Here is an 18078-nt window from a genome sequence, read left to right as displayed (position 1 = left end):
AGCTTTTCTTTGTCAACAGTGACGTAAGGTCCTTTGTTTGATAGACTTGACTATCCGATAGGCGAAATCACAGTGTTATATATATACATATATGTATTTCATTCCGGATTAAGAAATATACTTTTTTTTTTAATACTAGCATTTCAGCCCGGCGTTGCCCGGGTGTTTGGAGGTGTATGTTGAGCAAAAAAAAAAAGCGGTCAATTTTTTTTTAACTTTGACCCCTATTATGACCCCTTAACATTTACTGTTTTGGGCTCAATTCAAGTTATTAAGTTAGATCCATGTCCCAGGAACCAATATCTAAAATTTCAAGTGTTTAGACCCAAAATTGTCGGAGGAGTTTGGTAGAGTTCTCAAAGGTTAAATCGTTGAGCTTTGACCTTTAACAGCGAAATGTCTGCCCTGAAACGGATTACAAAGATTTTTCCACACCTCAGTACCCTGTGTATCAAATTTCGAGTCTGTAGACTGAAAAATGACAGAGTTATTGCGTAGGGAAATGTACACACACAGACAGACACACAGATACACAGACAAACAGATACACAGACACGTTCACTTTTATAGATATACTAGCATTTCAGCCCGGCGTGGCCCGGGTGTTTGGGGGTGTATGCTTAGCAAAAAAAAAAAGGGGGGGGGGGGTAATTTTTTAAACTTTGACCCCGGATTATGACCCCTTAAAATTTATTGTTTTGGGTTCAAATCAAGTTATTAAGTTAGATCCATGTCCCAGGAACCTATATCCATAATTTCAAGTGTGTAGACCCAAAATTGTCGGAGGAGTTTGGTAGAGTTCTCAAAGGTCAAATCATTTGACTCCTTAACAGCCAAATTTCTGTCCAAAAACCAATCACATAGATTTTTTCCAAATCTCAGTATCCTGCATATCAAATTTCAAGTCTGTAGACTAAAAATTCACAGAGTTATTGCGTAGGGAAATGTACACAGACAGACAGACACACAGACACACAGACACACACAGCAGACAGACACACAGACACGTTCACTTTTATAGATATACTAGCATTTCGGCTCGGCGTTGCCCGGGTGTTTGGGGGTGTATGCTGAGCAAAAAAAAAAAACAACAACAAAAAACAAAAAAAAAAAGATACCTTTTTTAACTTTGACTCCGTATTAAGACCCCTAAAAAGTTATTGTTTTGGGCTCAAATCAAGTTATTAAGTTAGATCCATGTTCAAGGAACCTATATCTAAAATTTCAAGTGTTTAGACCCAAAATTGGCGGAGGAGTTTGGTAGAGTTCTCAAAGGTCAAATCGTTGAACTTTGACTCCTAAACAGACAAATTTCTGTCCGAAAACTAATCACATAGATTTTTTCCAAATCTCAGTACCCTGTATATCAAATTTCGAGTCTGTAGACTAAAAATTCATAGAGTTATTGCGTAGGGAAATTTACACAGACAGACAGATACACACAGACAGACACACAAACACGTTCACTTTTGTAGATATATAGATTAAAGTAGTTGGGTGTGATCTACCCCCGATTGAACGCGTCAGTACACACAGATGAAACATACACTAAAAGGAGGTAAAAAACGAAACCTTTCCAATGTTAAATAATGGAGTTGAGTGACACCGGATAGGTTTGGGTATTGACACACACACACACACACACACACACACAAAAAATAATAATAATAATAAAATAAAATAAAATAAAATAAATAAAAAGAAAATCTGGACGATATAAGGTTTCCAAAAATAGTAAACAACAGCTCGATGCGTAGCGAGCGGCGTTTGACTTTCGTAACTCTGTTTCCCGTAACTGTCTGTCCGACTGACCCAAAAGCATTTTTTTTATTACGATTGCATCTACTGTTTACTGTTGAAAGTTCCATCTACGTCATAGGTCAGAAACTGGAATGCTTCCTGCCGCTTGCTATTTTTCGGAAAGCTGGCATCGTCCGGAATATTTGTTACTTCAATTCCCAAACCTATCCATCCGGCGTCGCCCGACGCGATTATTTAATATCCAGTGTATTAAGGTATTAAGTAGCGAGTATCAGGATTGGTGGTGATAACGTCTATATTTGTGACGGATGAAGAAAACTTAGACCAATTCTGTAATATGACAGTATTTTTTAACATCGATATAGTGTCCCGAAAATGGCATTCAGTAGAAGTACTTGACACAAATGCACACCTGCAGTTGATTGACATGGAATCGGAAAATATAATACCTGCGAGTTTTATGCAAAATAGCAGCTGCTAAGGTTAAGAGCAGAGTTCAGCTATGACGCAAATACAGCCGTCGCTAAATAAACACCCCAAAGATGTGGCTAAATTGACAGTGAATGCGAAATCCTCTAATAGGCGTTAGCAGGTAAATGCACGGCTACTAAAAATTACTACATAAACCATCCTAAATTGAGATTGGTAAAGAATCGTCTGTCAATTTCCAACCAGGCGGGAGTTTCCGAGGGCCTTAGCGTCATCCAAGTCTAAACCATTGCTGAGGCGGCTTATCCTCTGTTGGCTAGGATATGTTTCCGTGCAACTATAGGAGGTACATCCTCCTAGGCTTTTCCTTCTTTTGAGAAGAGGCTAGTTTAATTGCTCATCGACTGAGGCACTAACACTGGGGAATAAATACTAAAGGGACTTCCCCGTCCCCCTTTTCTTTTTTTTTTTTTTTTTTTTTTTGCATGCCAGAGTGCTTGTCCTCTAAGGCGCTGGCTCTCCGATCCCACTTTCTGATCCTTGTGTTAAATCTGCACCGCCGTGGAAGAGAGATAAATAACGTGAAATCCCAGAAAGTGTCCTTAGTAGGTGGATGCGTGGGCGTCCCAAACAATTATATAAACTATACAAAATGGAGATTGACAGGGAGTCGTCTGAGATCGAGTTCGAGAAATCAACCAGCGCTAATTCTTGTGTGTCCTCCACCTTTCTTATCCCCCCCTCTCATTATATTCCTGATGTATATATTATATATTTGTCGCCATCCTTTTAAGTATAGCAAAAAGGCAACAGTATATCATGAAACTGGGCAACTCTAATTCAAACTGACTTTACTTTAATATTGGTCAGTGGAAAAGGGCGGGTGTACGAATCAATTTTTAAGTATGAATCGCGCATACAAATCAATACTATGTCCTCGACAATCAGTCCGAGAGAGTCTGGGTCATTTTTTGAGTAGGTAGTTTCTAGCGGGATAAATTTTGATTCCGTGCAGTCCTTTGAGTTCCATCATCATCGTCTCTATATTCTCTCCTTGAGAGGAGTTTAGTTTATTTCTAATCGTATGTGGCGCCTATTCCAGGAAATGCCGACGGTGCAGTACAGACATTTTTTAGGAGATAAGAGTGTGCATGTCTCTTGTGAGCTGGTTTTACAATCCCCACCTACCGGCCTTGTGTCACGTGTTCCCGCAGTGTGAGCGAGATAAATACATACTCTTGCTATAAGAGATTTGTAAACACACAATTTAGACCAATGAAATTCATGGAAGTGATGGGTGATTTTTTAATGCGAATTTGGACCAATGAAATTCATGGAAGGACGTGATAAAAAATAGACCAATCAAAACTAATTAATACAGATAATTTTTTTTTTAAAGGAACAGAATAACTCTGACTTTATTGTAACGAACGTCAATTTAAAAAGATAACAATTTTACACGCAGTGGGGAAATATATATTTATACAAATATATATGCATATACATGTTAATGACATAACATAAACATGTTTCTGAGTTAATTGTTCGAACATTCATAACAAACTGCGTCATACATAAAAGCAAAGAGAGGGAACGCCACATGGCGGCCTCGTTGTATACTTTAAAGAGATCAACAACAACAACAACAACAAACATGGAAAAGGGTGTTACCATAGTTTCTTGTGTATAATATGACCACTGTCTGTCAAACGTAACAGTCCCAATAATTTTACATCGGTTTGTATAGAATACATCCCTGTTGCTGTATACGCACGTAAAAGAGGGTAAACTTAATGTCTTTGAATAAGTAATGCTAGCAGCTCATAAAAAGGCTTAATACAATACATGGCGTAATCACGTTAACACACGATGCCTGTTAGATCATCGAAGTTAAGTATCATTGAGCCTGGTCAGTATTAAAATGGGAAACTATCTGTGATTACCAGGTGCTGTATGCGCTCTTCGCTTAACTAAACACTGTTTACAGTCGTTCTTCTCCATGCTAATTAATTAGTGTAGATTCAGGAGAGGTGTGGTTAGAGATTACGCAACTTTTGCTTCACAATTATATGCGTGACCGCCCTTACAAGGGCTACCCATTGTCTCTCAAGACTGAGCAGAAGCCCAGTCAATTATATTTACTTGGATTTCCCTTCAAAATTTATCGTATCATACACAAGAAAATGCGGTTCACTAATCAAGGTTAGGGCCAGGGATTATTAGAACGGAAAGAAGTACAAGAATATAGGATAAAAAAAAGAAGACGGGATTTTTATACCAATTCCGTTGAACAGTAGTTCGTGCTGCTTCCAGGCACCCCCTCCTCCTCCCCCTCTATCCACTCGAATATATAAAAAGGGACAAATTTAAAGAAATTAAAATGTTTAAAAGCAAAGAGAAATTTTAAAGAAAAAAAAAACACGCAGTTCAAATATGGATGCCTCTAATGGACATAATTGCTGCTACTGTTTATTTATTTGGATATTTGTACAAGCGTGGCTCACTTTGTTGTGATTTAAAATAAGATATGGTAAACAGTAATTGAAAGATCATTATGCATTTTAGAAAAAAATGTGCATTGATTTTTTTTAAATATCAAATCGGCCATAATTGCAATATTATTTTATAAGAATTTCTGTTAAACAATAATAATACTTATAATAATACATTTTTGTATTGTTACCAATATAATACATTATCGTTAATAATATTATTAATAAGATTAATAGTATTATTACAATTCGTTATAGCTTGATATAACGTGTTATAACTGTATAGCTCGTTGTAACTCGGTATAACTGCGTAGTTTCGTATAACATGTTATAACTTATCTCGAAATAACTTATGGTTCATTATGGCGATGAAGGTATAACTTGTTATAACTCGGTATGCCGTAAGACAGACGACAAACTAGTTTGCATATTAGTATTATTACTATTGTTAATTTCTTGGAATAATTGTTACAATTTGTTTTAGCTTTGTACGGCTTGTTGTAACTCAGTGTAGCTGTTTCGGTATAACTGGTTATTACTTGACGTAGCTCCGTATGCCGTGAAACAGAAAAAAAAATAGTTTACATATTTTGCAATTATGATTCTTTTCCCTTTTTTTTTTTTAAACAAAAAAAGAAAAAGTAATCAAGACAAAAAACGTAAAAGATAAATTAGAAAAAAAATATTGAAAAAAAAATTTGTACAATTCATCCTTTTATTGTTATTATCTTTTACATGACGGTCTTTGATATTTGCCATCTTTGACTCAAGCTAGCCTTAATGTTATTTCCATAAAGGCCTCCCTCCAATCTGGCTGCAGCAATAGTTAGATACACCATTAAGTAGACAATTCAAAAAAGAAACAAATGTATAATAATAAAACAAAAATACAACAAAATATCACTGGGTCCTGTCGGCAGCATCTGTCCATAAATGATGTTAGATTTTTATTTTTGGAGAAGTAATACAGTCCCAGTTGATCCTACGGCTCAAAGAGTTGATCTTTTCTTTCAGAAATAACTTTTTTTTTTCTTTTTAGAATAATAACAATAATGATAAAAAGTTTAATTTGGTTTCATGGATGTTGCCTCTGAGGTCGGATGTTTAATTTTTGTTTCTTGATGTTATTTGAACAACCTCTTTTATTTTAAATAGTCATTTATTTTTATTTTTTTTTAATTTTATTTTGAAGAGATGGTGTCTCTTGATGTAATTAGACGCCATTTTTATGTCTCTGTTTGTAGAACTGGAACTGTTCTTTGTCAGTCAACGGATGGTATAGTGGTAGACTAAAGAATGTGGTGGAGTGGTGGAGTTACGGTGATTCCAGAAAACAGACAAACATTTAATCGTCGGATTTGTCAGGGAAGGGGCCAGCCATAACTTTCTTTGCCAATTCTGAAAAATAAAATAATGATGAAATTTAGATTAAAATTAAAAGAAACAAAACTGTCTGCTGATTGGTTCACCCGGCAATACAGTAGAACCCCGGGATACGGTGGTCCTAGGATACGTTTTTTTTAAATTTTTTTTTTTTTTTTCAGTTTACGGTGTGGAATACGATGTTTTACCGGACCCTGGTTACGATATTTGCCCGCCTTACGGTGTTATTTTTAACGTTATTTGATTATATACATGTATATTTTATATTGTACTGTATTTTGTTACTAATTTTTAATGCCGTATCCCGGGGGGTCTACTGTATGTTTAAACCTGGAAATATATTAAATGTTTGATTATAGACAAGACCTGATTTCTTTTCTTCTTTAACAACTGTTTCTTTTTTTTTTTTTTTTTTTTTTTTTTGCAAATTATAGGATAGTCTTGTAATTCACAAAGATGCGCTCCCATAACGTCTTATAGATGAAACAAGCTTTAGTTTTTTTGTTTTTTGGGTTTTTTTTTTTTTTGTCAACGGAGACGTAAAGTTCTTTGTTTGATAGACCTAATGATCCGATAGGCGAAATATTTCATTCAGGATTAAAAAATATACTTTTTTTAATATTCAAGTAACTGGGTGTGACAAGTCAAACCAGCTTTAATTTTAGTTTGACAACAGGTTAGGGAATGGTTTCTTTAAGCTATTTATATTTTGTCGCTCACCTTTTGGTCGCCAAGTGTTTGCTGATTGGTCAAGGAGAATTATTTTGCCCAATCAAATTGGGCTATTTGATTTTCGTACTCTTTCATCCAAAGAAGGCAGATTGCTATTTAACCATACAGGGCTACTATTTCGTATCAAGTCTAACAGGGGGCCGTGGGGAGTTGAGCAGCGAAGTGTCTGTTTACATTACAGTTAAACTTCAGTAGGTTAGTACAGTAGTGAAGCAGGAAACAATAAGGGAACACCAAAATCTAGCATCTATTGACCTTACCAGTGAAGAGGTGGGATTTTACTACTTTTCAGGTTAGTCGGGAGTTGAGAGACTAGTGGTAGATGCACCAGCCAGATGCGGAAACAATACTCCACGCATGGACGAATTGTTGTTTTGTACATATATAGGATGCTCTCTGGTGTGATAGTAATTTTCTAGCACGTTAGAGAGAGTCCACCTTCTTCACAACAGCCTTGGCAATGTCCTCAATGTATGTGTTCCAATTCATATTGGCCGAGAAGTTTGGAGGATCTAATTAAAGATTTAGACTTGTACCAAAAACTAAAGGAAATGCAGTCCATATCGCAGCTTCCCTGGGTTTAATAGTTAATTCTTGCAAGTGTGAAGCATTCGAAAATAAGAACAAATATAATTGAATGCTGACGGGAAGAGAAAGTTGTCTCCCTTATATTACCAGCTTAATTTTGTTTTATGCCATGTTTATTAAATAAAACAATAATTAGTGAGTCTACCCTCACCCCCCCACCCACCGTCGTTTCTAAAAAAGTTTATTTCATTATGTGGAAAAAATATTTCGATTCCCGTCAATTAAGCACCGAATTGTACTCATTGGACTTTCGGAAAACGCTCGGTATCCGCTGATGTTCTCTGCGACTTTTAAGTCCGTATCTCTTTTTAAAAGGTCAACCTTAGATTGTTTTATTTTTCGTTTTGCATCTGCTCGCCCGAGGCATGCATCCTATAATAACGCAGAGAGAATGAATACTAAATCATGACGTACCTTCGTATTTGATGTTTCCATCGATGTCTTCTCTAATATCGCAGAAAGTGAAGATGTCAGAAACTTGTTGTTCAGTGATCCTTTCGCCTAAAAGGATTAAAGAAGAAAGAAAAACAAAACAAACAAAAGGGAATTAGTCAAAAATAGACGAAAGTTGTTTTAGAATAGCTGCAGCCTATATAGAGATAAATTTATACAGACGCACAAAAATGTTTCTTAAAATGGATAGTAATCTTTTGGCTAAAATGTGTTTGAAGAGAGAAAATATATATATATATATATATATATATATATATATATATATATATATATATATATAAACCAGAGAATGCCAAGAGAATGCCAAGGATTTTTTTTTTATTATTATTAAATGATAAAATCATTTTTTTCCCGAGATTTTCGGGTGTTGAATACCCCTATCAAAGTAGACTTTCAGTTAGTTTTTTTTTTCATATTTTTCTTTATTTTAGATATTATAGAAATATTATTAAATATATTATATTGCCAGAAAAGCCCCAATATTGTAAAATAAAATCTAAAGAAAAAAATTCACAACTATTACATTGAAGAATTCTTCATTCTAGACATTGATCCCCGAACAAAATACCTAGTTATTATATCACGATTAAAATAATAAAAAAAAAACTTCAGAAAATGGTGGTCAGAAAAGCTTTAGCAACGAGTCGCCATCGTCTTTGGTCATGTTCTCGTTAATCTTTTCACAAAAGACCCAACATTAGAATAGATTATCGATCAGTTCTTATCGGAAATAGCGTATCGGTCAATACTAGTCGATAGAAAATATCGATCAGATTAGTTCTGCATATGAACTCTGCAATGCCGTTTGCTGTAACACTTATGCAATCAGATGATAACTGCGCATGTGCAGCGATGCGAAGAAAATCCGCCATCTTTGTTTTGTTGTTGCTTTCCGCCCGAAACAAATATGTCGATGAAAATTCCAAACTTTTTTTTGTCTCGGTTCTTTTCATTCGTCATTGTAGAAATATCTCCTTAAAAGAGACACTTCGATTTTTTTATAACTTTCTATTTAGCAGAAAAAAAACAATTTTATTTTGACAATATATATATATATATATATATATATATATATATATATATATATATATATATATATATATATGAGAGAAAGATAAATCGCCTTCCAAGTTTTTTGTATTAGACAATTTTTTTAACATCAACACGGTATAGGAAAATGTGATGGCTTGCAAAGTATGTAAAAATGTAACAGGGAAAGAGATAGAGAGATAGATAGAGAGATAGATAGAGAGAGAGAGAGAGAGAAAACAATAGATAGAGAGAGAGAATAGATAAAGAGAGAGAGAATAGATAGAGAGAGAGAATAGATAGAGAGAGAGAATAGATAGAGAGAGAGAGAACAATAGAGAGAGATAGAGAACACTAGATAGAGACAGAGAGAGAACAATAGATAGAGAGAGAGAACAATAGATAGATAGATAGAGAACAATAGATAGAGAGAGAGAGAACAATAGATAGAGAGAACGAGAGAACAATAGATAGAGAGAACGAGAGAACAATAGATAGAGAGAACGAGAGAACAATAGATAGAGAGAACGAGAGAACAATAGATAGAGAGAACGAGAGAACAATAGATAGAGAGAACGAGAGAACAATAGATAGAGAGAACGAGAGAACAATAGATAGAGTGAACGAGAGAACAATAGATTGAGTGAACGAGAGAACAATAGATTGAGTGAACGAGAGAGAGAACGTGAGAGAGAGAACGTGAGAGAGAGAGAGACAAAGAGAGAGACAAAGAGAAAGGGAGAGTGGGAAAAGTATATGTGCATGAATATATACAAGAGAGAGAGAGAGAGAGAGAGAGAGAGAGAGAGAGAGAGAGAGAGAGAGAACGTATAAGAATATACGAGAGATAGTGCGTGTGCTTACGTGTGTAAAAATATGAGAGAAAGACACAGACGAGGGTATACGTAAAAAAAAAACAACTTTATTTTGACAATATATATATATATATATATATATATATATATATATATATATATATGAGAGAGAGAAAGATAAATCGCCTTCCAAGTTTTTTGTATTAGACAATTTTTTTTACATCAACACGGTATAGGAAAATGTGATGGCTTGCAAAGTATGTAACAATGTAACAGGGAAAGAGATAGAAAGAGAGAGAGAGAGAGAGAGAGTGATAGATAGAGAGAGAGAGATAGAGAGAGAGATAGAGAGAGAGAGAGAATATATATATAGAGAGAGAGAATAGATAGAGAGAGAGAGAGAATAGATAGAGAGAGAGAGAAAATAGATAGAGAGAGAGAGAATAGATAGAGAGAGAGAGAGAACACTAGATAGAGAGAGAGAGAGAGAACACTAGATAGAGAGAGAGAGAGAACACTAGATAGAGAGAGAGAGAGAACACTAGATAGAGAGAGAGAGAGAACACTAGATAGAGAGAGAGAGAGAACACTAGATAGAGAGAGAGAGAACACTAGATAGAGAGAGAGAGAGAACACTAGATAGAGAGAGAGAGAACACTAGATAGAGAGAGAGAGAGAACACTAGATAGAGAGAGAGAGAGAACACTAGATAGAGAGAGAGAGAGAACACTAGATAGAGAGAGAGAGAGAACACTAGAGAGAGAGAGAGAGAACACTAGAGAGAGAGAGAGAGAGAACACTAGAGAGAGAGAGAGAGAACACTAGATAGAGAGAGAGAGAGAGAACACTAGATAGAGAGAGAGAGAGAGAACACTAGATAGAGAGAGAGAGAGAGAACACTAGATAGAGAGAGAGAGAGAACACTAGATAGAGAGAGAGAGAACACTAGATAGAGAGAGAGAGAGAGAACACTAGATAGAGAGAGAGAGAGAGAACACTAGATAGAGAGAGAGAGAGAGAACACTAGATAGAGAGAGAGAGAGAGAACACTAGATAGAGAGAGAGAGAGAGAACACTAGATAGAGAGAGAGAGAGAACACTAGATAGAGAGAGAGAGAGAGAACACTAGATAGAGAGAGAGAGAGAACACTAGATAGAGAGAGAGAGAGAGAACACTAGATAGAGAGAGAGAGAGAGAACACTAGATAGAGAGAGAGAGAGAGAACACTAGATAGAGAGAGAGAGAGAGAACACTAGATAGAGAGAGAGAGAACACTAGATAGAGAGAGAGAGAACACTAGATAGAGAGAGAGAGAACACTAGATAGAGAGAGAACACTAGATAGAGAGAGAGAGAACACTAGATAGAGAGAGAGAGAACACTAGATAGAGAGAGAGAGAACACTAGATAGAGAGAGAGAGAACACTAGATAGAGAGAGAGAGAACACTAGATAGAGAGAAAGAGAACACTAGATAGAGAGAAAGAGAACACTAGATAGAGAGAAAGAGAACACTAGATAGAGAGAGAGAGAACACTAGATAGAGAGAGAGAGAACACTAGATAGAGAGACAGAGAGAACACTAGATAGAGAGAGAGAGAGAACACTAGATAGAGAGAGAGAGAGAACACTAGATAGAGAGAGAGAGAACACTAGATAGAGAGAGAGAGAACACTAGATAGAGAAAGAGAACACTAGATAGAGAGAGAGAACACTAGATAGAGAGAGAGAGAACAATAGAGAGAGAACAATATATATATAGAGAGAGAACAATAGGGAGAGAGAATAATAGAGAGAGAGAGAGTGTGTGTGTGTATGTGTATGTGTGTGATTGCGCGCGCGTAAGAATATATGAAAGAGAGTATAGTGTGTGTATAACAGTATGCGAGAGATAGTGTGTGGGAATATGCTAGAGAAAAGATAGTGTTCGTAAGAATATTTGTGAGAGACAGAGTATGAGTTGTGTGTGTGTGTGTGTGTGTGTGTGTGTGTGTGTGTGCATATGTAAGAGGAAGAAAAAGTATCGTGCCATAGAAATATATTCAAAGTAGAATGTTTAAGTAGAGAAACACAATGTGTAAAATCGTTTCATCACATCCTTATGTTTTATTTATCACAGTATTCAGAATTAATCTACGTAAACTGTACATAGCCATAACTGAGCCGAATGCCAAATTTGGTTGAAATCCGTTCCGTACTTTCAAATATCTTTATTCTATTTGTACAAATAACTACTTGGTTTGCATATAAACCCATTGTCTGCGAAGAGATGTAACGTGGTCGTTAATCTTCTTCAACGATGTCCCTTCATTTTAACACTTGAACCAACATGTTGTATTTGAGATAGTCGCAAGAGAAGCAAACAGAATGAAAGAAATTCCACTCGGTATTATTTTCAGTTTTAACAAAAGACATCTATCACTGGTGCTTTCCAATTAGTGCATCGTTTTAAAAGTTCACCATGTAGTTAACAAAACCCTGCCGTCTCGACACGGGCTTAAAAGTCTCTAGCCACCACAGACCACACATTTGTCTTCCGCGAGCACGCGCTTTTTCTGGTTCTCTGCCGCCCAAGTGTGTTCGCTGTCGCCTGCCGCCCAGGTGTGCCATTTTCTCCCCTTTCCTTTTTCTTCACTTTCTCCGCTGTGACGTCACTTTGCACACTAACTCGGTCATATGGTGATCAATGGCTCATGCTATGTAATCTATTTATTTTTATTTTTTTTACTTTTACGAATTATTATCGAGTTATTCAATACCGAATCCAGTAATTTTCATGAGATCTGTTTATGCTTTAACTTAAGATAATAATGGCGAGTAAGCTGATGTCGCTACGGTAATTTACCCCGACTTTGACCATATGAAAGTTATCTCTAGTTTCGAGACTTACCCAACATTTTGAGTACGTTTCTGATTTCAGCTGATGAGATCAAGCCCTGTCCTTCCCTGTCGAAGGTCTTGAAGCCTTCTGTGAAGTCGGCAAGGGTACCGGTGTCCTTCTCAGCGCTCATTTCTTCATAGATTGGCAAGATTTCTTCCAGTTTGTAGGATTTCTCGCCTGAAAAGAATTTAAAAACAGTGGACATTTTATTAAATGGAAAGTTTACAGTATTGTATCAGGGGTTATGCTTTAACACACACACACACACACACGCACACACACACGCACACACACACATGCACACACACAATATATATGTATTAATGTTATTTATACAGACATGTAAGAGGTTTGTTTACACTGGCATGACAATGTTTCGATCTGTAGTTATTAATAACCTCGTCAGAAAAAAAATCATGTCATTTTTTAATTTAGGTGTTCATATTGAAAGCTTTCAAAATGAACACCTAAATGAAAAGATAGATTCTTCGCATTCTTCTCGGGTCCCAATCGTCAACCAACACGGATATCCTTTCCGGTTCTTATTACATAAGCATTTGTGACCACCTGAAACGCTCTTTTTGGAGTTGCATTTTCACAAAGGTGTTTCATTCGGTTATTGCTGTTTCACTGAATTGACCTGACTTTGATTACACCTGTGTAACGTTTTGCAGAAAATGACCTTTCAACTGTCATACTTGAAACTTTTCTTTCTGAAAATTTCAAGTTTGTTGCTTCTTGATGCAGGTGTTTGTGGCAGATTTATAATTTTTATTCAAATCACCTTTTGGTACATTTGATAATTATTTTACTGTTCTTAAAGATGCACGCTTTTGCCTAAATGAGTTCTATGTACACACTGCCTAGGTATTACACAATATGTCAGGTTCCTAATTCTTATTCAAATTACCTTTTAGGGCATTTGATAATTATTTTATTATTTTCGCAGGTGCATGCTTTTGTCAAAAATGATTTCTGTACACACGGTATAAATATCCAGCAAAAGATATCATACTTTGCTCTTAGCCAAAAGGTCAAACAGTCTCTTCGAGGTGTAAGTGGCTTTAACAGAAAATTGGTGCTGACTATGATAATCAACTAGCTATAGTAAAATAGATCAAGAATTCGTTGACTCATATGAAAATTGATAGCGAATCAACCGTATTTGGACGGAGATTGAACCTAGGGGCTATTCTAACTACAGCGGGATATAACTTTAAATCATTTTTATTTACTTTTTATATACATTAATGGCCGGTTGAACTTATCACGTACCATGGGTAAGAAATTACGATTGCTTTTTGGCTTCGCCAAATCCTAAATCCAGAAGCAGATGGAATTATTATTGTCAAAACCAATCGTATTGACAGGTTGATGTCAAAGGATTATTTCAAGAATGACCCCAGGTTGAACCATGTTCTGTTGCCATAATAATCAGAGAATCTCAAAGTAAAAGTGAGTGCTGCTGGGATTGACCAATGTTTGAGTGCTAGAGATGAGGTGGAATTCTGATAAGGGGGATTTCACCCATCCCCTCCCCCCCCCCAAAAAAAAAAAACAACAACAACAACCTTACTTTACTCCTAGGCAAAAAGCCAGTGTCTTCAAGGTGTAAGTGGTTCTAATGGAAAATTGGTGCTTACCCATCTTCTTTGTGCCGCCATGTTTGTTGACCTGTTCCATGGTTGGGTTCATTCCCAAACATCTGAGCAGATCACCGACTTTGTATGCGTCGACATCTCCGTCACGACCATCCCAGAAATCAAAAAGGTCGAATACCTCACGGACCTCTGGAAAACAAAAGAAGAAAGAAATATGAGAAGAAAGAAAAATGAGGTTAAACGTGAAGATTTTGGTTTAAGACTTCGTTACTTTATCACAGACGGTTTGATATAATTCATTAAAATTTAGTTCTATAGAATTTTTTCATAGAACATAGAAAATCCTGTGGTTTACTTCGAGATAATTATCAAAGATTAAAAATCGAACTTCTTTTAGTTTTGGATAGGAAGAAAACCTACAACGAGAACGTGGGGGGGGGGGGAGGAAGAAGGAGCAAAGGAAAACAAGGCATGGAGAAAATTAGTGAGAAAAAGACAGGGAGAGAGAGAACAAGAAATAGATAGAGAGAGGGAGTACGAGCAAGAGAGAGGCAGGTGTAGTCACATTTTTTTCGGATAGAAAGAGGAGACAAAAACAGAAACCGTCAGAAATTGGGACAGAAAGACAATTTTGTCAATGTTAAGTAGATGAATATTACACTAACAAACGTCGAATCTTTTAAAGCGATTAGTTTTTTATAATATAAGACTAACGAACGTTGAATCTTTTAAAGCAATTAGGTTTTTATGATATAACATTAACAAACGTCGAATCTTTTAAAGCGATTATTTTTTTTATAATATAACACTAACAAACGTCGAATCTTTTAAAGCAATTAGTTTTTTATAATATAAGACTAACAGACGTCGAATCTTTTAAAGCGATTAGTTTTTTATAATATAAGACTAACGAACGTCGAATCTTTTAAAGCGATTAGTTTTTTATAATATAACATTAACAAACGTCGAATCTTTTAAAGCGATTATTTTTTTTATAATATAACACTAACAAACGTCGAATCTTTAAAGAAATTAGGTTTTTATAATATAACATTAACAAACGTCGAATCTTTTAAAGCGATTAGTTTTTTATAATATAACATTAACAAACGTCGAATCTTTTAAAGCGATTAGTTTTTTATAATATAACACTAACAAACGTCGAATCTTTTAAAGCAATTAGTTTTTTTATAATATAACACGAACAAACGTCGAATCTTTTAAAGCGATTAGTTTTTATAATATAACACTAACAGACGTCGAATCTTTTAAAGCGATTAGTTTTTATAACACTAACAAAAATAATCGCTTTTATAAGATTCGAAATCTTATTCGAAATCTTATAAAAGCGATTATTTTTATAATATAAAACTAACAAACATCGAATCTTAAAGAAATAAAAGACTAGTTTTTATAACAAACGTCGAATCCAATAAAATTGATTTGTTTCTATATTCTATTTTACAAAAAAGATAAAAGGTTTTGGCGAAAGTAATTTTGGATCGGTAAAAATATTTAAATCAATCCCGACCGTGGAGAGACGGACTGTGCAACTGATGCGCCTTAAACAAGATAGGAAAGAAGCCATGATTTCTCCTCTGAATGCCCATGTATGGCGTCTTGGCAGGATACGTGCTGTCGGTACTATTGATAGAAAAGAACATGGAGGGATGGGCACGGAGTGGGGATGATGAAAGGATGGAGCGGAGAAGTGAGGGAAACGACAGTCTCGAGATACAATGGATATCTCTGTAAGAGTGCCAGCGCGCAAAATTGTGAAGCAAGGGTTGCGCAACTATCAACCTCTTCTGCGTCGGCACTGTTTGAGTCCGGTGGCTAGAAGATATCCAGGACGATTAGAAACAATGCCGAGATGAGCGGAGAGTACAGTCAGCACATGCTATTCCCAAATGGTCACTTATTTTAATACTGACCAAGCTCAACAATATCTAGCTTCGGCAATCTAACGGGAGCCAGTGTGCCAGCTTTTTTTTTTTTTTTTTTTTTTTTTTAATCTCATCCATATGTGCTCCTTTTTTTTTTCATATTAAATATTGACTTTATGTCTAATAATTTTTACAATGTAGGCGGGAGAGGGATAAATATGGGTGTTCTGTCTACAAATACATCCCCGTACATAATATATCTATATATATATCTATATATATAACAGTGTTTCATGGTAAACAACTGATTATCCCTTAAAAATAAATTATTAGTAAATTCGAGAGCGAGTTGATGCAGTGATTGTAGGTGGTTAGGTGTAGGGTAGGCTTACTGACTAGATGGTTTTCTAACGAATGATAAAAAATATTTTTTTTTGTATAGTTTTAAAGGTTAAAAACTTCAAAGACATTATATATATATATATATATATATATATATATATATATATATATATATATATAAAGTTATGAATATATATACATGGTAATTAAGCTGCACAGATTATACGCTCATTAGCATATAAAATTTAATTGCTATAAATATACTTTCATAACTAGCTACGTATAGTGAGCGCTGTTTAACTAAATACTGAAAATCGATACATGAAATACAATATTTCGTTATACTATGTGTTGCTAATATATATATTAATGTTGGGAGCATTAATTGGAATCGAAAAACATCGGGAATTTTTGTAGTATTGGTATGGGAAAAAATTTGTGCCTATTTTCTGATGCCAAAAACGATTCTTTTAATTGGCTTTTTTTTACTTGATTTTCGATAAAGAAAAATATTCTCCCGCTGATAGTAATACTAAAATAATGTGTCAGTGGATAATTATATTTAAAAAACTATATATGTATACATTATATATATATATATATATATATATATATATATATATATATATATATATATATATATATATATATATATATATATATATGAGAGAGAGAGAGAGAGAGAAAGAAAGAGACAGAGGAGAGAAAGGTTGAGAGAAAAGGAGTAGACAGACAAGAGAGAGAAAAAAACATACAAGAAAACGTGAGAAGAGAAACGAAAGAGAAGAGAGAGTTAGAGAAAGAGAGAGAGAGAGAGAGAGAGAGAGAGAGAGAGAGAGAGAGAGAGAGAGAGAGAGAGAGAGAGACCAAGAAAGTTTAGAAGACTGGAACGAAGTCAGCGAAAGAAAAAAGTATACGAAAGAGAATAGAAAGAAAAAGAGAAAAAAAGGAAAAAAGAAAGTCAATAAAAAAGGGAGGAAGCTGCACGAAACGAACGAAGAAACAAAAAATAGTAAAGATAAAACGATTAATTTCTCGAGCGTTTCGCGGCTTGTGGCGCAGATAACCATGAATGGAATTGCGATCAGAAAACAGAACAGCTGCGAGAAACATGTTTGAACGCGTGTCCAGGAGAGAGAGATGGAGAGAGAGAGAGAGAGAGAGGGGGGGAGAGAGGGGAATGAGAGAAGGGGTGGATACGATATATAACCACCCAAGTCTTCTCCCCCGCCCCTACCATGATAGAATTACCCTCATCTGGTTATCTTACCCAGACATGTGTGCGTTTTAGAAATATAGAGGAGGTTGAAGAACAGAGACGAAGAATGCAAGTACTGTTTATTTGTCTTTTTTATTATCAAGGAGCACAAGTTAACTACAATAGAGCAAGTTTGATTCGCACACGATACTTATTTAAACAATGTTGTGAAGCTTTCGAATTGATATCTAACTATCGCCCTTGCGAGGTCAGAATGGAACTTAAGGTCGCCTCACTATAGCGATACAGCAAATGGATAGTGTTCTCGCGGCTAGTGTAAAGAAAGAACGCACAACTCCTATGTCCTATGTTGTATGTGAGGGGGATAGAGCCCTAACTTTGGAATTCTCTATCTATATAAAAGCCAAGTACGTCCAAAAATGGGGTACTACTGTCACATCTGGGTACAAAATAGACTTCGTAGCTTAG

At 35.5% G+C, this 18078-nt stretch overlaps 1 protein-coding gene across 1 annotated transcript in view; it reads right to left on the bottom strand.

The window, feature by feature from the left end:
• Window positions 1-5379: 5379 nt before the first annotated feature.
• Window positions 5380-18078, bottom strand: part of LOC145263092 (myosin catalytic light chain LC-1, mantle muscle) — a 31774-nt gene continuing 19075 nt past the window's right edge. The window contains exons 3-6 of the mRNA XM_080119993.1: window positions 14206-14352; window positions 12572-12739; window positions 7800-7886; window positions 5380-6080 (exon numbers count right to left, since the gene is read on the bottom strand). Coding sequence (XP_079976119.1) covers window positions 6028-6080; window positions 7800-7886; window positions 12572-12739; window positions 14206-14352 — 455 coding nt within the window. The 3' untranslated portion in view covers window positions 5380-6027. The remainder of the gene's footprint in view (window positions 6081-7799; window positions 7887-12571; window positions 12740-14205; window positions 14353-18078) is intronic.

This window comes from Euprymna scolopes, chromosome 38, assembly GCF_053919585.1.
Source record: "Euprymna scolopes isolate OS-2025 chromosome 38, ASM5391958v1, whole genome shotgun sequence".
Classification (NCBI taxonomy): domain Eukaryota; kingdom Metazoa; phylum Mollusca; class Cephalopoda; order Sepiida; family Sepiolidae; genus Euprymna; species Euprymna scolopes.
Note: the sequence above shows the minus strand (reverse complement) of the source record. Positions and strands in the feature narration are given on the sequence as shown.